The 21,423-nt window shown below is 49.4% G+C and overlaps 2 protein-coding genes across 7 annotated transcripts in view; one reads left to right on the forward strand and one right to left on the reverse strand.

Annotated features, from left to right (window-relative positions):
• Positions 1–105: 105 nt before the first annotated feature.
• Positions 106–5,261, forward strand: LOC307107580 (uncharacterized protein). 3 transcript variants are annotated; one of them, XM_079784905.1, is made up of 2 exons: positions 106–215; positions 1,920–5,261. In XM_079784905.1, exon 2 carries the CDS (start codon positions 1,938–1,940, stop codon positions 2,946–2,948), a length of 1,011 nt encoding a protein of 336 aa, XP_079641031.1. In that variant the 5' UTR covers positions 106–215; positions 1,920–1,937; the 3' UTR covers positions 2,949–5,261. The 3 variants fall into 3 exon arrangements, 2 of the variants coding, with proteins under 2 accessions (XP_079641031.1, XP_079641030.1); XR_013814233.1 differs by lacking the exon at positions 106–215 and having other exon boundaries at positions 1,142–3,100; positions 3,499–5,261; XM_079784904.1 differs by lacking the exon at positions 106–215 and having other exon boundaries at positions 1,142–2,100; positions 3,499–5,261.
• A 1,068-nt stretch (positions 5,262–6,329) lies between these two features.
• Positions 6,330–21,423, reverse strand: part of PTPRA (protein tyrosine phosphatase receptor type A) — a 142,217-nt gene continuing 127,123 nt past the window's right edge. For all 4 annotated transcript variants that reach the window (XM_079784900.1, XM_079784901.1, XM_079784902.1 and 1 more), the window contains 7 exons: positions 21,014–21,107; positions 20,642–20,718; positions 20,033–20,167; positions 15,871–15,996; positions 15,640–15,791; positions 10,216–10,351; positions 6,330–9,614 (listed from right to left, as the gene is read on the reverse strand). In XM_079784900.1, coding sequence (XP_079641026.1) covers positions 9,540–9,614; positions 10,216–10,351; positions 15,640–15,791; positions 15,871–15,996; positions 20,033–20,167; positions 20,642–20,718; positions 21,014–21,107 — 795 coding nt within the window. In that variant the 3' untranslated portion in view covers positions 6,330–9,539. The remainder of the gene's footprint in view (positions 9,615–10,215; positions 10,352–15,639; positions 15,792–15,870; positions 15,997–20,032; positions 20,168–20,641; positions 20,719–21,013; positions 21,108–21,423) is intronic.

Here is a 21,423-nt window from a genome sequence, read left to right on the forward strand (position 1 = left end):
CCCTCCAGAACCCAAGCGGGGAAGGGGCTCAGTGTGAGAGGGAGAGGAAGAGGACAGAGAATTCGAGGCAACTTCCGGGATCTCATAACTTTATTGGGCGGCAGTGCGCAGCGCTCGGGTCCAGTATGCCGGGGAAGGGGACGGTCATTCCAGCGGAAGCTCTGTGTTAGGTCGAGGCAGGGGGGAAAGACCACAGCCCTGCAAGCATCAGCAAGGTAGATGGTGACAAAGATAACTGGCGCCTTCCCAGACCTTGCCAGCCTTTCCAGACCCCTGCCCGAGGCAGGAATTCCACACCTCTCATGCCCTCCACCCTCCACCCTCCCCTCACTAAACAGCTGTATAAAGGAAGTACCTAAGCCCCGTTTTGGCGCGAACTCCCCTGGCCCACTCTCGGACCGTGAGTTTCGCCCGGGAGCGCAAGATTAAAACCTCCCTCCCTTTCCATCGCCTGGACTCTGTCTTGTTTCCTGCGTCGCAAACCTTTCATCTGGTGCCGAAACCCGGGTGGGGATTGAGTGTGTATCCCATTTGGGGTACCCCTCCCCACTTGTCTCCCCGGAACCCTCAGGCTTCTTTCCAGCTCGGCAGCGTCAGTTGGTGAGTCCCAGTCCCTATTGACTCCTAGGGTCCTCCGTCCGCGTCTCTGTCCGTAAATCGCGGTCCGCGTCAGAGATTGCTTTCCGGGCATAGCCCTCCGGACCTTTCCAGGAAAGGTTCTGACCCTGGGGGGTAGTGAAGACGTTTCTACTTCCCCTCGGTCTCCGGCCTTTTGGCCTCATTCCGGATCCCAGGGGGTCGGCGAGAGACGTCTCCCACCATCCCTCGGATTCCCGTCCGTAGCCTTGGCTCAACGATTGGGACGCTGATCCTTGGGCCTTTGCTACTGACCCTAGGTTTCAAAATGGGCAACCAGAAATCCAAAATTGACTTGCAGGCACCGCTGGGTGCCTACTCACCAATCTGGCTAAGCTGGGCCTGTCCCAGGATCTGCGTCCTAAACGCCTCATTTACTTCTGTACCGTGGCATGGCCTCAGTATGAATTGGACAACAGGTCACAATGGCCTGAAGATGGGACTTTAGATTTTAACATCCTGACCGACCTTAACAATTCCTGCCAACGAGCTGGGAAGGGGCTGGAGGTTCCATGTGTCCAGGCCTTTTTCAATCTGCGCTCCCGTCCCTCCCTCTGCTCCTTCTGTTCTCTCTGACTCTGCCCTCCTCTGCTTCTTCTATTCTCTCTGACTCTTTGGATGCAGCTGCTCTCTCACTTCCACCCCTCTTCCTCCCGCCGAACGCTTTCGGCGCCCTCCTCCTCCTTCACCACGGCTCCCTTTCTTCCCCGTGGCAGGTGCTTTCTCGGCAGCACCTCACCTGCCCACCCGCGGCCTCCGCGGCCGTGGGTAACACCACCGCGACCGCGCCGCTCCCTCCCGCGGCCGCCGCTGCGCTTTCTCCCCCGCGGCTGCAACCATCGCCACCGCACAGCACGAGAGCCACCCGCCCGCCATCCCGCAAGCCGCTCCAAACAGCTGGCTCCCGCGCGCTCCGGGGTGGGGGAGCGGAGGCGGCAAGGGAGCAGGCATGGGGAGGGCGGGCAGCGCCCCTGGCTCAGGCACAGGACGCCCGGACAGCGACCCGGGCTCGGACCCTGGAGCCCCCGGGTCCGCGGCCCCGCCTCCGCCTCCTCCTCCTCCTCCCCTCCGACTCGCCCGCCTCCCTGCAACAGGGCTCCTTCCGCCCTGCCTCCTTCTGCCCTGCCGTCCGCTCCTCCCCTTCCCCCATCCTCACTCCCCGACCTCCCCAGGCCGTTCCTCGTCAGGAACCAGGCTGGGTGTACCAACTAGATACCCCGGAAGGGCAAGAGGGGCGCCGACTTCGCGACCAGATGCTCCAATGCCTAATAGCCGGCCTACAGGTCGTCTCCCACAAGGTCATGACCTGCCGCTGGCCACGCTGGAACTGGCTGAAGGCTGAAGATGCCAGGACTCAACGACCCATCACCCTCGCCGGGCCCCCAGCCAAACTACTTGAAGATCCATCGTGGCACCACCTCTCCAGACTCAAGAGGACTCTGGAGCAGCATGACTTCTATAAATGTGAGGTGTTGGGCCCCACTAAGGTCTGCCTTAGCCACCCTCCTCCTCCTCCTTCTCCTCCCAGCCCTGGGCAACCTACACCCACCCCCACCTGCTTATGTGTGGAGGTTCAAGGCGTTATGGGAAAACTATATGGGGGTGGTTGGAGCTCAACCCCTTCAGGGACCATCTACATCTCCCGGGAATATATCATGGCCCAGGAGGCCCAAATCCAGGGCCCCACTAAGGTCTGCCTTAGCCACCCTCCTCCTCCTCCTTCTCCTCCCAGCCCTGGGCAACCTACACCCACCCCCACCTGCTTATGTGTGGAGGTTCAAGGCGTTATGGGAAAACTATATGGGGGTGGTTGGAGCTCAACCCCTTCAGGGACCATCTACATCTCCCGGGAATATATCATGGCCCAGGAGGCCCAAATCCAGGTCTCCAAAAGCATCCTACAGGCCGAACATTCCCTTAAAGGGAAGCTGCCTGATTCCCCCCAGGTAGAAGTCCTGTCTTCTTGGCTCCAACTTATCCAACACACTCTACTATTCCTTAACGAGACCCGCACCCTGCCCAATGTCTCGCACTGCTTTTTATGTGTCTCTCTCCAAAGACCTTTGCTGGCTGCCGTCCCACTCATGACTCCTCCAGGAACCCAAGGACACGGTGAATGTCAGCCTCCCCTGGCTGGCATTCCCCTCTGGGAACCGGGAACTCCAGAGCCCACCTTGCCCCCACGGATATGCTACCAGACCAGCAACCCGGTAACTGTGGGACGGGTCACTTGGAACTGTACCCAAAACCACACTGCAGCCAGTCCCACAAGGCCAGCTCGGGTACCTTCTTTTGGTGCAATGGCACCTTAAGCAACTGCATAAACTCCTCTGACCCCGGGCCTTGCTTTGGAGTCACAGTAGTTCCCCAGCTAACCTTGTATGGAGAGTCGGAGCTTGCCTGGTTTCTCCCTTCATCCCACCCCCGGGCCCGCAGGGCCGCCTTCCTCCCTGTCATGTTGGGGGTAAGTATCGCTGCCTCGATAGGCCTCGCTGGGGGGGGACCCTTGGGAACAGCATAATCTCTGCTCAGGATTTCATTGACAGACTCCAGATAGCCCTGGAGTCTACTACTGCCTCCTTAGCCTCCCTGCAGCGGCAAGTAACATCGGTAGCCCAAATAGCCCTGCAGAACCGAAAGGCCCTAGACTTTCTTACTGCGGAAAGAGGAGGAACCTGCATGTTCCTTCAAGAAGAATGCTGCTGCTACATCAACGAGTCCGGAGTGGTGGAACAGAACGTGTAGACCCTGACTAAGCTGAGTGAAGATTTACGTGCTCCCGGAACAACTCTCTTTAGAGCCACCTGGACCCTACCCCTGATAGGGCCCCTAATTCTTATCTGTGTCTTTTTTTTTTCCTAGCTCCCTGCCTCCTCAAATTCATCCGCTCCCGGATCGCAGAAATGTCACCGGTGACTGTAAACCAGCTCCTGCTCCATCCCTACACTCGGCTGCCCCTCACCCTCAACCAGTCTCTGCCTGACCCTGGCCTTTAACATCCCCCACCCTCTTCGCCCCTGATCAGCAGGAAGTAGCCAGGACGATTTCGGCGCCCCCTATCACCAAAAAGGCCGGGATGTTAGGTCGAGGCAGGGGGGAAAGACCACAGCCCTGCAAGCATCAGCAAGGTAGATGGTGACAAAGATAACTGGCGCCTTCCCAGACCTTGCCAGCCTTTCCAGACCCCTGCCCGAGGCAGGAATTCCACACCTCTCATGCCCTCCACCCTCCACCCTCCCCTCACTAAACAGCTGTATAAAGGAAGTACCTAAGCCCCGTTTTGGCGCGAACTCCCCTGGCCCACTCTCGGACCGTGAGTTTCGCCCGGGAGCGCAAGATTAAAACCTCCCTCCCTTTCCATCGCCTGGACTCTGTCTTGTTTCCTGCGTCGCAAACCTTTCACTCTGGTCAGCTGGCCCGTCCCGTCCCTTCCCCTCCCGACCTGGCTTCGCTGAGACAGGCTCCTAGCCTAGAGGACCCAGGGGTCCTTCACCTCCTTGGGCGTCGGTTACCCACCCTAAACAAACCTGGTGTGTAAAAACCTGAGCTCACACAGACTTAAATTAGGCGATAAGGTTTTGCCATATAGGAATCTACTTACTACTTTCTCCTTTAGTTACCGTGCGCTCCTGGTGCAATTTAAAATACTATGTGCAGCCCTAACAGGTGTGGCTCAATGGATAGAGCATCAGCCTGCGGACTGAAGAGGCCCAGGTTTGATTCCGGTCAAGGGCATGTACCTTGGTTGTGGGCACATCCCCAGTAGGGAGTGTGCAGGAGGCAGCTAATCCAAGTTTCTCTCTCCTCGATGTTTCTCTCTATCCCTCTCCCTCCCCCCCTGTAAAAAATCAATAAAATATATTTTAAAAAATAAAATACTATGTGCAAAATAGTAATAATCCATCTCCACACATCTGTGTTCTGCTAGGGCTTTGGAGGACTCTGCAATCACTACCATTTCTAGTCAGTGACTACCTGTCAGTGTGAGGTCCCACCTCTCACCTCTTTCCACTGGCAGGGGAACACAATGATTTCCCTAGGAAACAAAGAAGCCTGGGGGACCCCACTGCAGTCACTGTCTTACTTATGGAGGCTTTTTAGTGCAGTACAATTATTTCCTACTCCATTAGTGACTTCCAATCTTTAATTTAACATACGTATCTTACAAATTGTTGAGTTTCTGGGAAATAGAATAACAGACAGCACCCTGCTTGTAAGAAGCAGGGGCACTAACAGCTGGGGGTGCTGTGGTAGGGGGTGTCTCAGTGCTGTCTACCCCATCTTCCATTCACATAGCCCTCGTCCTTAGCCACTATGGCCCCTGGTGGCCAATGCCTGGGGCCTCTCACCCTACTTACCAGTAGTGTCTGCATCAGGTACTGCTTCCTATGGAGGGTCCCCTGGCCTGTGGTCCTGCCCTCCCAGGGCACACTTTGCCCTGGAGTGTGTGTGTGGGGGAGAGCCAGGCCGTTGATTTGGAGGCTATGGCAGCCTGGTCTGGGCGGCTTGCTGCAATGCCCAGAATCCTTCCTCAAAAGATAGCCGAGGCTGCCCTCACTACCCCCAACCCCAGGTTCAAGGTAGGTGAAGAAGCCCTAGCCAGCATCTTCTTCCTCCCACTCAGACTGGGGAGACCCGTCACCCACCTGGGGGCCTTGGGGCATGCTGGCGGTGCAGGGGTGAGCTGGAGGCTCACTTTCCTCCACTCTACCAGTCGTGGGACCAGTGCTGAGTCTTTGAGGGTCCAGGTTGGGTGGCCAGCAGCAGCAGCAGCAGCAGCAGCAAGAGGCCTAGCTTGGAGCTGGCCATGGCGGGGCTGCTCCTGATGGGGAACTCAAGAAGTTAAAATTTTTTTAGCTTTAGATATGTAGTTAATAGGCTTGGTAATTAATGCATGTAGAAAAGCTATTGTTCCAGGGACTGGAATGTATGACTGGACCTGCTGACTTCAGGAGACACACATGCAATTTGACCTTTGTGCCCTAGGAGAGCTTTAAGTGACCAAGATAGTATCTGAGCCACTGTGCTCCAGGAAGAGGCCAGCTGCCCGGGATGTAAAGAATCAGCACCGGTCAGCAGATTAAGGGATGCTCAGGAAATCACCTGACTGCAGCTTTTATCTGATTAACCCTTTTCCCTGAATTCCAACACCCTCACCTACTTTCTCCTGAATACCAAACCCTTTACCTACACTTAGTGTGGGTCAGCTCAGTTTTCTATCGCCTGAGGGTGGGGAGGGGCAGGGCAGCAGAGGCCTGTTAATAACCAATCTCTGCATTTGAGCTGAACAGCACATGCAAAGGCCTGGCAGGATTGACATCATGGGGCCCAGTCACTGGGAGTGCAGGTGCATCAAATCCTGTGGCAAAGATGGGGGAGGGAATGGCATAATGGGCATCATGGTAGGCCATGGGCACCTGGAATTCAGCCGCCCAGGCAGGAGGGCATACGTGAATTTCCAAATTGACTTTATTTAGCAGGGACCTGAAATCTATGTGTTCAATTAAACTGTTTTGAGGGGAAAAATACCAAACAGGCTTTGTTCTTAGATGCATGGGTTAACCAAGTAATTTTTAGTAAACGTTTGCCTTGTAGTTTAGTAAACATGATTGAGTTTAATAAACAAGCTTAGTTTTGACTTGGGTTTTCAGAATGTTTATTTTAAATGGGGATGCCCTTTTTTCTGTAATTTGTTTTTGCTAAAAAATCCAAACCAGAACTAAGCTTCCCAGGGGAAGAACTGGGCCCTTTCTTTCTGGCAACATAGCTAGCTTTTCAGGAATGTTTACTGTCCCCTTCCAGACTATAAACTCTGGAATTCATCCTCCTATCCTCAGCAGGACACAGAAAGCCATTTGTTCACCAAGTTCCAGCTGATTCTCTGCCTTGGGGAGAAGACACCATTCCAGTCTGGGAGCTCTTGTAGTCAGTGGGGAAAGGAACAAAATGGAGAAGAGGCAACACAGGAACTGCCAGGTGGGGGTGGAGGTGAAAGGGGTGCAGAGAATGCCAGAGGGCTGCAGCAAGGGACAGGTGCCTGTGGGTCATCCCCCTGAGCAGGAAGCAGGATATGTGGACCTGGAGCTTAGGAGGGGACTGGGGCTTGGAGAAGGGCTGAGGATCCACAGCATACAGACAGCAGGAGTGCCTGACCTCTGAGGAGAGACAGTGGAGAGTCACTAACACCAAGGGGAACTAGTGGGCAGATGGCGGGGGAGGTGTCCCTGGGGCTCAGTGCACAGGTCACCTTGGCGAGAACAGGTAAGAAAGGAAATGAAGTGGGAAAGAGGCAAGAGTGAGAGTGCAGACTTTTTCAAGAAGTCTATCAAAGGGACAAGAATTTAAGCCTGGAGGAAGAGATTTACTGGGGGAAGTGATGAGAGAAACAGAAAACCTAGGAGAGAGCTGACTAGTTGAAGTGAGGGCTCTGAAGGTGTGGCAGACCCGAGTTCTTGGTGTGTGGTGGGCAATGGACACCACTCTTCCCCTGTTGAGAAATCCTGGCTGACGGGTGGGAAGTAGTCACCCCTGCCCTTCTCACACAATCATGCTGTGTGAGCCCCAATACACTTTCCTTTTAGCCCAGACTAGTTCCTGTTGGGTTTGTCTCTTGAAATCATGTGAACCCTGCTTGAAGACATCTGTTAACCAGGTGATATTTAAAATATTGGCCCAGCCACTGCTCAAATCAGCATGGACTCCAGCAGAAAACCATTGGGCCAAAATAGTGTGCAGCTGCTCAGTACCAGCCCTGGTAACAGTCGGGCAGCCTGCTGGGAGGAGGGAGGCAGGGCCTGTGGAGGGCGTGTCGAGGGCTCTTCTGCTCGTTCTGGCACAGCCTACTGACCCAAAGCCTGCCCTCCTCCATCTGCCTGGACTTGGTCACACAGAAGCACCAAAAAGTAGCTTGTTCGAGGAGCCAGGGTCTTTTTCCCAAACATGGCTCCTCTCATCAGAAATTTGTCAGATTCTATCATTGTTTAATTTATCCAGGCTTCTTTTAAAACTACTGAAATTTGAGTTTATTGCCCCTTGGAGTTCCTTAGTTTGTACAGAAGGGACTGAGTACCTCCACTGACACATACTCACCTCTTGCAAGCTTCCAGAGGTGGTCTGCTGTGTCCCTGCAGACAACCTGAATGTGGTACAAAACTTGGCTCCTGTCTTGGAGCCGTCCGTGTCCTTGTTTGCTTGGATTCCGAGGTCCTCTGTAATGTGGCTCCACATGGCCTTTCCTCCTTTCACACATCTAAATATCCAGCATCCCTTGGGTCCAGTTCAAGTCCCATCTCCTCCAAGAAGCACAGCAGCACTGATATCTCAAGAGTGCCTTCCTGGACCAGGTTAGGGTGTCACCTCTCAGTCCTGAGCCTGAGAAGGCTCAGGGCCTGGCCCTGCTCCTCAAGAAATGCCCTGCAGGCCATGCTGCAAGCCTCTCTCAGTCCTGCACTGACAGCCATGACCACCAGTTTAATCTCTTGTTCTATGATGAGCTGCTTGTGAGGATAGGAGGCAGTGGACAGGCCCCCTCTCCCAGCTGTGCTCCCAAAGACTACATTTCCCAGCCTCCCTGTAGCTAGGTGTGGCCTTATGACTAGGTTTTAACCCATGGGATATGTATGAGAATGAAAAGTGCAAATTTTGCTTCATGTCCTTAAAAATGAATTTGCTTGATCTCCACACTGTTTTGGGTTCTCCAGGGGAAAAGACAGTGATCCAGCTCCAACCATGAAGAAAATAACAACACCCTAAGGGACACCGGAACCACGAGATGGGAGGATACTGGGCCTCTGGACTGGGCAATTACATGAGAAATAAATGAACATCCAACTTATTTGAGACACAAAAGTTAAACACTTTTGCCTAATATTCAGGATCAAAATCAAGTTGGAATCCAAGACTCCCACCATCCAGAATCTGAGGCACTTCCACATAAAAGTCCTGGAAATGAGGACAGATGTGAAAGAACATTGAAGCTATTTAACACAGTAAGTGTGAGAATAAAGACTTATTCTGGGCAGAGTGACACAATCCAGGTAGTTTTATAACAAAGCACCAGAGAGGTCAGACTGGCCTTAGCCAGGAGCCACTTCCTCTCTCCTCAATGCCCTTGGCCATCTTCCCAGAGTGCCAGGCTGGCTGGGACCACTGCACCAAAGATGGGCTGGGAGGGGAAGGCGGGTCCTTGGCATGTAGCCAAGCGCTGGAGGGGCTGCACTTATTGGAAAGGAGGAGTCAGGAGGATTGGCCTCTCCGGGCCGTTGAGACAAAACAGTACCAGGAAGGTCAGGAGTGGCCTAGAGAGCCCCAGCTCTGGTATGGCTGCCCCACCCCAGACAAAGGGAGAGACGTTTCCTCTGGGAGGCAGAGCTTTTATTACCTGATAACCCCTGGTGTGGTGACAGAGGTACCACTCTGGTCCCCTTACTCCCATGGTGGGTGTGGTGGTGGGAGAAGAGGCTGCGTGGAGGGAGAGGGGAGGGATTACTTACAGAGCAGGGAGGGACTAGCGGCCTGACAGGCCCTGGGACAACCAATTTCCTCAAGAGCTCTGAGAGCTTTGTGCTTTTTTCTTAGTTGATGCCAAGCTACCTGGAAAGGGTTTTGTGTTTCTTCTTTAGGAAAAGATGTATAAAATACAGAACAATTCAGCTCAACTTCCAGGCAGAGAATTTCACGATATCAGTCCAAACATCACACTATTTAATTCCCCAATAAAACATTGGAAAAAGGAGTATCAGTGCTAACACATTTACATATAAAATCTCCACCTAATAAGTAATAGAAGCCTATGTACCAATTTCTAAAACAGTTATAAGATATATACACAATTTTGGGTATATTAACAAACAGAATATTACAAAATATTAAAGGCAATGCTCCTGTCCACGGTCCTCATCACCTTACTTGAAGTTGGCATAATCTGAGAAGGCATCAATATATTCCTGCACCACCTTGTAGCAGAACTCGTACTGTTCCTGGAGAGCGAGAGGAGGGGGAAAGGCAGGGTTACTGATGAGAACACACATGCGGTTCCTGCCTGAGTTCTGACAGCATCCCCTTCTGGGGAGTGCAGCTCATCTCCTACAGATGGAGGCGACCAGAGAAGCGGTCAGATGTGTGTGCTGGTTTGGTAGAGCTGGTGGGGAGATGGCTCTGTGTGGCCCACACCTCACTATGACCGTCAGGCTCGAGGCACCTCATTAACTCCCAAATATCTTAAAATTTACTTTCCCCATACTCAGTGGTTACTGGTCAGACTGTTAGGAGCCAGAACTCTTCACAGGGAGCCTGAGCAGAAGAGAGGAGGCGTTCCTGAGTCTTGCCTTCCCCAGGGCTCATGGAGAAGTGTAGACAAGTCCATGGGACGCCCTGCCCAGGCCAGGCAGGGGTGCACCAGGAAGAGAGTAACTGGTGACAGGGCTACCTGCTTTCACTGCCTCCCAAGGCTCGTTCTGTCTGGGGAAGGGAAGAAGGGGTCTGCAATTACATAGGCTCTGACAACTAGGAAGAGCCTCCCCCGCTCACTGCCCTGACGAAGAAGGGTTACAGTTGGTGTGGACACACGGGGCAGCATACCAGTGTCTGGACCATGTGTGGCCTCTGCAGCCGCAGGCTCTTGACGGTTTGGAAGACATCCAGAATCCCCTCCGCTTTCACCCGTTCCAGGACGGTGCTTAGGGCACAGAAGGTCCCTGTCCGTCCTGCCCCCGCACTGCAATAGAGGAGACAAATAATACACCAACCCTCTGAGCTGACAAGGTGAGTGGAAGTGGCAGTGAGTGGATAAAGGCAGAGGTTGGTGCTGGGGTGGAGCAGGAGGCCCGTGTGCTCCTCACCACATAAGCCCCTGCTCACACAGCTCTGGGGAGGCAGGTGCACCCCCCTGCTGCCCTCTCTGCACTGCCTACTTTGCCTGGTGAGGGACCAGCCCATGGGACAGCACCGAGCCTTTGGTGTCTACCTACAGACAAGCCTGGACTGCCCTGACCTGCTGCTCACTCATGTTAGAGTTCTCATCCTCTTTCCCCTGACAAACCTGCCCCTCTGCACTGGTAAGTGTGTGCTGATTCTGTTCCACGCCTCTCCTTTTCTTCCTAAATCCTAGGAATACAGATTCTCGCCGTGACACTGTCCACCCTTTTTATTTTTATTTTTTTAAAATATATTTTATTGATTTTTTACAGAGAGGAAGGGAGAGGGATAGAGAGAAACATCGATGAGAGAGAAACATCGATCAGCTGCCTCCTGCACACTCCCCACTGGGTATGTGCCCGCAACCAAGGTACATGCCCTTGACCTGGCCTGGGCAAGGAGCCCTCAGGACCTGTTGGGCCTTATGAACCGTTGTTAGATTCAAAGTAAAGGAGTGATGTGGTCTGACTGAAGTTTTAAAGGATGCCCCTTGAGTCTGCAGGCCGATGCTCTATCCACTGAGCCAAACCGGTTAGGGTGACACTGTCCACCCTTTTTAATGTTATCAGTTGATTCACTCACCAGACCCTACTGAGTGCCTGCTGTGTGGAAGGGACTATGGTGGGTAGCAGTATCCTCAGATGATAAGATATGCAGCACAGGAAGGAAAAAGAGAAGAGTTCTAGGAAGGGTGGGGAGAGCTGCTATTGTGAGTAAGGTGGTCAGGGAAGGCTCTCTGCCAGGTGAGCAGAACCTGAACAAGGTGAGGGCAAGGCTGGATGGCTGTTTGGAAAATAAGCACTCAGGCACGAGGCAGGAGTGTGCCTAGGTGCTGAAGCTGTGTAGTTGGACCTGATGGACAGAAGGGAAGAAGGAAGGCAGGAGAGTGCTGGGGTGCGGTCAGAGCCCTCAGGGAGAATGCCAGGCCTCTGGAGTATCCCTTGCCTGGCCTGGGCAAGGAGCCCTCCGGTCCTGTTGGGCCTTATGAACGGTTGTTAGATTCAAAGTAAAGGAGTGATGTGGTCTGACTGAAGTTTTAAAGGATGCCTCAGGCTGTGTGTGGAGAACTGGGGAAAGGGTGGAAACAGGAAAAGCAGTGAGGCCAGTATAATTACTGGGGAAGGGGATGTGGCTTGGACAGAGAGGTCCTGGTGGAGGGAGGGAGAACACTTGGTTCTGAAATTATTTTGCATGTAGAGCAAGGTAGAGCATTTGATGCACATGAATGAGAAAAAAAGAGGAAAACAGGAAGACTTCAAGGCATCTCACTTGAGTTGAGTGGTGACTGAAATGCCACTTACTGATTTGGAGAAGGTTATGGCAACAGTAGGCTTGGAAAGAAGTATCAGTTCTGACTGAAACCCTTTAAACTGAAATGCCCAAGTACAACTGTTGAGTAGGTTAAGATATATGAAGATGAAGTTTAGGGGAGAGGTTAAACTGGTGATAAAGATTTGGGTGCTGCCATAGTCGGTTTGGCTCAGTGGATAGAGCGTATGCCTGTGGACTGAAGGGTCCTGGGTTTGATTCCGGTGAAGGGCACATGCTCGGGTTGCGGGTTCAATCCCCAGTATGGGGCATGCAGGGAGCAGCCGATCATTGATTCTTTCTCATCATTGATGTTTCTATCTCTCTCTCCCTTTCTGAAATCAATAAAAAAAAAAAAGATCTGGGTGCTGCCCTAGCCCAGTGGTCGGGAAACTGCGGCGAGCCGAGGTTTGCTGCTCTGTTGACTAATGAGTTTGCCGACCACTGCCCTAGCCCGTTTGGCTCAGGAGATAGATTGTAGGCCTATAGACTGAAGGGTCCCAGGTTTGATTCTGGTCAAGGGCACATACATTGGAGGCAGAGTTTGGTTTTTTTTTTAAATATTAAGATGGGAGAAATTATAGCATATTGTATGGAGATGTAGTTATGTAGGTAGTTATTCTGGGACAGCCTGATCATGTAGCATAGCGAAGTCACGTCCCTGAGGAGATAAAAGGGGACAGAACTGGTATCTAAGTGGAGGGTCAGGGGGTGCAGACAGGCTCTAGTGTGGCCCCCAAGATACCCGCCTCCTGGTGTTCATGCCCCTGTATGATCCCACTCCCTTGAGTGTGGGAGGGACTTGTGATATGCTTCTAACCAACAGAAATAGCAAGGGTGATAGCACATATACAATTACATATACATGATTATGTTACATGAGATCATAATGCCTGTTTTGCAAAATGCCTCTCCTTTGTTGGCTTAGAAGAAACAAGCAACCATACCGAGAAGGTCCATGTTGCAAGAAACTTCCAACAAGAGGCTTCCAGTCCAGCAGTCTACAAGGAACTGAATGCTACCAACAACCAAGTGAGCTTGGAGGTGGATCCTTCCCTATTTGAGCCTCAGGTGGGTCCACAGCCCGGGTCAGCACCTTGATTGTAACATTGTGAGACCCTGAAGCACAAGACTCAGCTGAGACATGTCAGAATCCTGAGCACAGAGACTGAGAGATAAGTGTGTGTTGTTTTCAGATGCGAAGTTTGTGGTAATATTACACAACAATAATAATATTAATGTAGCTGTCTTCAGAGAGGTCAGACAACTCATCCACTGAACAGGAGGGCTGCAGGGTCCACAGCACCAGCACAGGCAGATGGGGAGCTGTGGTGGTGGGAGTAGGTGGAAGTTCTCTCTGATTGCTTCTCTTTTCTTAGTCAGATAGAAAACACGGTCACCTCTTAAATATGAGGATAGGAGAGGTGCTGGAGGTTTGAGGTTTGAAAGGAGGCATAAAATAATCATCTGGGAAAAAGGCTGGCAAGTTTTTCTATAAAGGGCCAGATAGAGCCCTAACCGGTTTGGCTCAGTGGATAGAGCGTCAAAAGCCTGCGGACTGAAGGGTCCCAGGTACGATTCCGGTCAAGGGCATGTACCTTGGTTGCGGGCACATCCCCAGTAGGGAATGTGCAGGAGGCAGCTGATTGATGTTTCTCTCACATCGATGTTTCTAACTCTTTATCCCTCTCCCTTCCTCTTTGTAAAAAATCAATAAAATATATTAACAAAAAACAAAAAACAAACAAACAAAAAAAGGGCCAGATAGAAATATTGTAGGTTTTACTGGGAAGAGACAAAATTGAGTAATAACTGGGCAACTGTAACTTCTTGTGTGCTGAGCAGCACTGTGAGATGAGGAGGGCTCCACTGAGATCTCAGCTCTACCACTGGAGCATGAGTTGCCACGACAATACAAACACATGAGCATAGTAGTGTTCCAATAAACCTTGAATTTTATGTAATTTTCATGTCATGAATTAGTCTTTTGATTTAAAAAAACCATTTAAAATATAAAAACAGTTCTTAGCTTGCAGGCTCACACAAAACCAGGTGGCAGGCTGGATTTGGTTACGGGCCCTACTTGCCTAGCTCTGGTCTAGGAGCCTGGGAGATGCAGAGGACTGCAGGGCAGCACTAAGGGCCAACCACGAGGTCACGGGTCAGAAATGTAAAATGAGACCCATAAAAAGGTGCTTTTCTTCGGCCACATTCAGCTGCCTGGTGCAGGTACAGGGTAGCTAGAGAATCTGGGATGTCCTAAGAGAGGGTGACCAAGGGTGAAGAGCACGGGGGATAAAAAGTATGGGCAGGAAGTCTCTAGGCCACTGAATCCTTTTACTTTTGCCGATCCAATGGGCAAGAGCCATGCCTCATTGTTTTCATTCCCATTTCTCATATTCTGAGTAAGGTCTATTATCATTTCATGTTTACTGTCCATTAGTATTAGTTAATGTACTTTGCCTTTTTCTTCTTCACTTTTTAAAATGATTTATTTTTGTACAGATATTAATTAGCATAGTTCAAATTTCAAAAAGGTCCAAAACTCTCTTTACTACTTCATTTCTCTGCCCTTCAAATTACCTCCTGGGAAACAAGCAATGTCATCAGGTCCGTGTGTGTTCTTGCACAGATATTTTATGCTTACACCAACATAAACATATACATATTCTTTTCCTGTCTCCCACTGCTTTTTCCCCCAAAAATAAATCTAGAGGATTATTCCATACCAGTCAATAAACAGATTCCTCATCAATTTTTTACAGCTCTGTAGTATGAGATATATCAGAGCTTACTGAACCAGTCCCCTATTAATATATGTTTATATTATTTATAATATTTTACTATTAGAAGCAGTGGTTCAATCCTTGTAATTATTTCATTTTGGCCACTTGCCGCTCTGTTGACTAATGAGTTTGCCGACTTATTAATAATATCCTATTTACTGGATACATTCCTAGAAGTGCCTTTGCTCCTTTATCTATTTTCAAACCAATTTGTAGGAATTTTTTTTTTAAATTAACTTATTTTTTGTTGTTGTTAATCCTCACCTGAGGGTATTTTTCCATTGATTTTTAGAGAGAGTGGAAATGAGGGGGAAATAGAGAGAAACATCAATTGGTTGCCTCCTGCACATGCCCCGACCAGGGCCAGGGATTGAGCCTGCAACCTAGGTACGTACCGTACCCTTGAATGGAATCAAACACGGATCCTTCAGTCCAAGGACCAATGCTCTACTCAAACTGGCTAGGGCTGTAGGAATTTTTAATATATTCTTCCTTCCCCTTTAAAATAGTATTTTTTCCTAGTTACAAACTCATGGTAAATATTTTTTCTAAAATGTAATCGCGAACAACATGCTCCAAAGAAAATTCACCTTTCCCCCCCCACAATGAGACCCCTTCTGCCATCTTTCTTCTGTCAGTGACACCAACCGTTACCAGTAACCCTGTCTCAAACCTGGGAGACACCCTGACTCCTCTTCTCTTTCACAACTATATTTTTAGTCTTGTTCATTTTTCTCCAAACTGTCTTCAATACCTGCTTTTCTCATTCCTGTGTTTCACAAGGAGGCCAGGTTCCCAGGCACATAATGTGCAAAGTTCAAACACCAGGATCCTCTCCTATCAGCTGGCCTAGTCCTAGGGTCATCAAACTTGACTGCCACGTGCTCAACAACCTGTTCTTTCCTCATGGTCTGATACATGCTCATGATTGCCTCCAACGGGCCTGCTTCCCATCACTTTCTTTCTCTCCCCTGAGGGCTGGGGTGAGCGGTACCTGCAGTGTACGGTGATGGGGTGGTTCCCTGACTGCTGCTGCTGCTTCTGCACGGCTGCGATGATGTTGATCATGCCCTTCCCATCGCTGGGGATGCCCACTTCAGGCCAGCCGTGGAAGTGGAACTGCCGGATCTGCCGGCTCTTGTTCTCCTTTGGAGGAAGGGCCATCAGAGAGGTGGGGGCACCCAGGTTTCCCTGTGGGAGAAGCCTCATCCACCAGCCATCTTACCCTGGTGTTGGTGACCAGGAGGTCTCTGATGGTGTAGCTCTCACATTCCTCCTCCTTCTTCAGCTCCACTGTGATGTCTCCATAGGACACCAGTCCATCTGAGGGCCAGTACTGGGCACACTTCTCCTGGAAGGACAAAGGAGAGAGTGTAAGGGGCTCAGAACACCATGTGTGGAAGAGGCAGGGCTGCCCCGTGAGCTGCCTGCCCTCTTCTTAGCACAGCTACCTATTACCCAATACACTTCACCCCCAAAGTATTGAAAGCTCAGAGGGTCATGACGTTACTTAACATTACTCCAGGAAATCTATATTTAACAACTTATTTCCACGATCAGAGATAATCAATTAACCATTTGGTGTTACTTACGGTGTACTTTGCAACACTGACAGTCTTTGAAAAACTCGACCATCACCCCATAGGGGCATCCAACACTCAGTGGCAGTGTGGAGGGAGAGGAGGAGTGAATATCTTTGTTCCAACTTCTCCCCTCCATTTTTTTGTTTCCTTGGAGTGTTCCCATATCTTATAGCTGTTTACATGCCAGACTGCTAATCCAGAAAAAACTGAACCCAATTATATCACCTTTGCCTAGCCATGGTGCTTTACTGCAGCCCAGTCCACAGATTGTTGTCATTCTTCTTTCTCTTTATTTCTTTCATCTGCAATGGTACCTTAAAGTTGCTAGCACTTGCATGTCTGTCCTTGCTAGTGAGAAGATGGTTTGCTGTTTGTTTTTTATTTTAAAGATTTTTTATTGACTTTTAGAAAGAGGGGAAGGGAAGAAGGAGGAAGGAGGGAGGGAGGGGGAGGGGGAGGAGAGAGAGAGAGAGAGAGAGAGAGGAGAGAGAGAGAGAGAGAGGGAGAGAGAGAGAGATATGAGAGGGCAACACTGATCGGCTGCCTCCTGCATGCCCTCTACTGGGGATTGAGCCCGAAACCTTTCAGTGCACAGGACAATGCCCAACCAACTGAGCCACACTGGCCAGGAATACCATCTGTCTTTTTTTTATACCCGGCTCAGTTCCCTCTACAGCTTCTTGTGGGCTGGGGCTGCTTCTCTTCATCTTTGTATTCCCAGCACCTTTCACAATGTCTGCCTATGCTAGGTCTCAGTAAGTATCTGGTAAATGAATTTGTTAATGTCTGTAGAACAACCCAAGGTATAAATACATAAATAAAACAAAATCCTGTTCATTTCTTTCGAGCATTTTGGGGAATATCTTAGATACTTCATTACTGGCAATTTAAAAATCCTTAATAACCCCTACCATCAGCCTGCGGACTGAAGGGTCCGATTCTGGTCAAGGGCATGTACCTTGGTTGCAGGCTCCCAACCCTGGTTGGAGGCATGTGGGAGACAACCTATTGATGTGTCTCCCTCACATTGGTGCTTCTGTCTCTCCCTCTCCATTCCACTCACTCTAAAAATCAATGGAAAAAATATCTTTGGGTGAGTATTAAAAAAAAAATCAATAAAAACACATTTTAAAAAATCCTCAACCATAAATGTGCTCTATTTTCATTATAAAAGATTTGGGGAAATTAAGTACAAAAATAAATACCACTGATAGTTTCTCAGTCTAAATAAAATCACTACTAAAAGTCCATTTGTAAAAAGAATACTGCATGTTATAAAGTATAACACAAATGTAATGAATAACCATTAAAGCTTTCTGACTCTCAAAGAAAAAAAGTCAATTTTAGTAAACTTTCTTGCTTTTTATATAGTTGTGATCATTCACTATGCCCTTATACATAATATGAGTTTATTTTAAAACACAGGATTATTGGCCCTGGCTGAGGGGGTCAGTTGGTTGGAACATTGTCCTGTTCACCAAAAGGTTGCAATTTGATTTCCAGTCGGGGTGCATACGGGAGGTAGCCAATCGATGTTTCTCTCTCACACTGATGTTTCTCTCCCTAAAAATCAATAAAAAATAAAAAATGTATCCTCGGGTAAGGATTAGTAAAGTAGTGGATAAATGCCACAGACCAGTGCTCTTATACGTGGGCCCACTAGGAGCCAGGCGTTGCCTTGGGGTGAGCCCCTCTCTTCAGTTAATCCTAAATAAGGATCACCTTACATAGATTATCCTGGTTTTTAGGGCACTGGCGGGTAGAATAAGTTTTTATTTTATTTTATTATTTATTTATTTAATTATTTCTTCTTTTCCCCCCCATCTTTGTCTTTTTTTAAATTGAATTTTATTTTTTAATTGATTTTTAGAGAAAGGGGAAGGGAAAAGGAGAGAGACATCAATTGGCTACTTCCTGCACGTCCCCTACTGGGGATCTACCCCGCAACCTGGGCATATGTCCTGACCAGGAATCCAACTGGCAACCTTTCTTTTTTTTTTTTTTTTAAATATATTTTATTGATTTTTCACAGAGAGGAAGGGAGAGGGATAGAGAGCTAGAAACATCGATGAGAGAGAGACATCGACCAGCTGCCTCCTGCACACCCCCCTCCGGGGGATGTGCCCGCAACCATTGCACATGCCCTTGACCGGAATTGAACCTGGTACTTCACGTTCGCAGACCGACGCTCTATCCACTGAGCCAAACCGGTTTCGGCCCAACTGGCAACCTTTCGATACACAGGACAATGCCCAGCCAACCGAGCCACAATGGCCAGAGCTAGAATGAATTTTTCTACCACAGTTCCCTCCCAACATGCCTTTTACAGGGTTATTAGGACTGAAGATTGGGGCTTTTGAATTATTAGAACTGCTAAGATCCAAATGGGCTTGAGAGTATCACAGTGTATGAGCTATAATCACACAATGACAAGAAAAAAAAAATACTGCGGACCCTCCAACAACACAGGTTTGAACTACACAGGTCACTAATACAGGTCTTTTTTTTTCATTAAATATACAGTCAGTCCTCTGTATTCCCAGGTTTCACATCCGTGAATTCAACAAACCACGGAATGAAAACAGTATTTTCAATCTGTGGTTAGAAATCCATGGCGATTCCTGGAACTGATCCCCTGAACGTAGCAAGAGACGACTGAAGTGCTTGGAGAGTCAAAAGTTATACATGGACTTTCAACTGTGAGGGGTGTCAGGGCCACAACCCCTGTGTTCAAGGGTCAATTGTACTATGGTCCCACACCTAACAGCTTTAAGATATTTTAGATCTTAGTTTAGGCAAAGAGGCATAACAGAGAAGAAAAGGGGCAGATTGGAAGGAGGTCCCCATGGATACAGAGTTGGGAAACTATCAAGAAAGTCCCTTCTTAAAACAGGGCAGGGAGTTGGTCAACAGTGAAAGCAAATGGGAGACCTGCTGTGGCCAACTAATGGGGACAACTACCCAGGGTGGTTACAGATGGTCAGAACCAAAAAGAGTTACGTTAGCGCTGTAGAGTGAGCTTCAAGGTGACACAGCTATTGTAGGGAAGCAGGTATGATGTGCTGAGCGAAAACAAGCCTGGTAAAATTTTAGGATTTAAAGAATAAAGAGAAGCCACTTTAAGACAATTACAGATGTTGAACTGAAGGCAGGAACTTATCCTACTCAGCCAGGTGAAGGCTACAGGATTTATTTAATTGAGCCCTCCATGTGGACAGAACAACACAAACAAGGAAGCAGGTAGACTTAAAGCCAGCTACTTGACAGAAAAAGGGAACGGAGGTAAATGGAACTCCAGGGTGCCTCCTGTGGCTTTGAGGTGGGAGACGGCAGAGAGCTGTTACTGAGGTAGCACTAGTTCCAAGGCTGAGTTAAGCTGCTGGAAGGCAAGGTTTTGGGGGAGAAGGTACAGGCTTTGGAATATTTTAAAAGAGCAATTTCAGTGTAGAAATCTATTGAAAATGACTCTCCTCTAGGCAAAAGGGCAGGGACTCCCTGCCTTCCTCAGGAGGTAGAACATGGACCTGAGGAATCCGGACCAGGGGCTAGCAGTGGCTATACCCACTGTAGCCCAGGCTAAAAATGCCTTGGGATCCTGTTGAGGATGGAGAGCCCTGCCCTGCCTGGGGAGGTGGGAGGAGAGCACAAAGCTAGGCTGCGGGTAGGGAGGACAAACTGTATTCAGGAGTCTTTGGGCAGTTTAAGTTAAAGAAAAAGTCCAAACATACCTCATAACCCCCCCCCCCCCCCCCAAGCTTTCATGTGGACTCTGTCTCCTACAGCCAAGGACCTTTTTGTGCTCACCTGGCCTCTCTCCTCCAGTTCTGTCAGCATCACGATAGAGCAGGATTTCCACTCCCAGATCATTCGCCAGAAGTCCTCAATTGTGTGGAGAAGAGGGCCCTGGCTGGCGATGTAGGAGTCCTTCTGCCGGTAGCCCTGTACAGGCCATGTCAATGGTAGCAGTGAGGTGGTTTAATCAGGGAGGGGCTTGTGGAGAAGAGGCTACTAGGAAGGGATGGGGCTGCTTGGAGGCAAACCCATTTTAGGCAGAGATCCCTTTTGGTCAAGGACCAAACTCTGTCTGATAAGCTCGTCTTTTTCTATGAGGGTGAGGGAAAGAGGGAGAAGTAGGCCCTGGTTGGTGATGTAGTCCTTTTGCCGGTGAATGGGAAAGATCAGAGGTTTTCAGCCTTTGGCTGTGGTTTGTGTTGTGAATTTTTCCCTGGTATAGCCCCTGCTTCCCACCACCTTCTGCTCTCTGGGACCTGACAGATCTAGGGTAGGGATCAGTTCTGAACTGATGACTGACTCAAAGATAACTTTCCCAACACCTGGGGGATGAGGAGAATGCAAGGCCCAGATGACTCTCCATGGAGTGTTGGGAGCTCTGGGGACACAGATAGCACTTACGTCAATGAAGGATGCGTTCACGTAGTCTGTGTTCTCCTCACCCCTCTTAACTGGAATGATCACTCTGTTGAACTCATCTGTAGGAAGGAGAGAAGATTGTGGTTCCTTAATATCACTTGTCTTCTCTTCCCTCCCCTCCCCAGGCTCTAGGCAGATATAATCCTAGCTGGGCAATAACATGTCTGTTCTCTGACCAGGAGGGAGAATCCCTTTGGCCTTCATGCTCTTTTATTTTCAGAAGCCATTAAAGAACTGGAGGCAATGCCATAATTCTTGTCTCCAAGCTGATCATTAACTAGTACCTGAGAAGTGGAAAAGGTGTAGGGGAAGGGTTGGAGGGGAAGGCTTTGAGGGTGGGGAGAGGGCTCTTACATGGAATGATCTGTAAAACCCGGTTCTTCTTCATGTTGGCTGGAAGGTTTCCAGTCCGCATCTTGTCATTCTGGATTTTGATTGATGTTAATTTCTGAATTGGGAAGGGGAGGGAAAACATTACTGATCCCAGTAACCGAACTTGACAAGATTACTAGTATGCCTGTCACTGAATCTGTGTCTCCAAGCCATTCTGGCTGTATACAGCTCCTCACCATAACCCTGACCTTCATTTCCACATGTCTTTGTTGGAACACTTTCTTCTGTCTTTAAGCTTGGTCAACAAGTCAAAAGAGTGTTTGGGAAACTGCCTTCCTTCCAGGCTCCTGTGGACCCTTCTGGATTCCCCTGAGCTGGAATTTAATGATCGAGCAAAGATCTTACTTAGCCTGACAGGAGGTCCACCTTCC

This window comes from Cnephaeus nilssonii (assembly GCF_951640355.1).
Source record: "Cnephaeus nilssonii genome assembly, chromosome: 11".
NCBI classification, from domain to species: Eukaryota; Metazoa; Chordata; class Mammalia; order Chiroptera; family Vespertilionidae; genus Cnephaeus; species Cnephaeus nilssonii.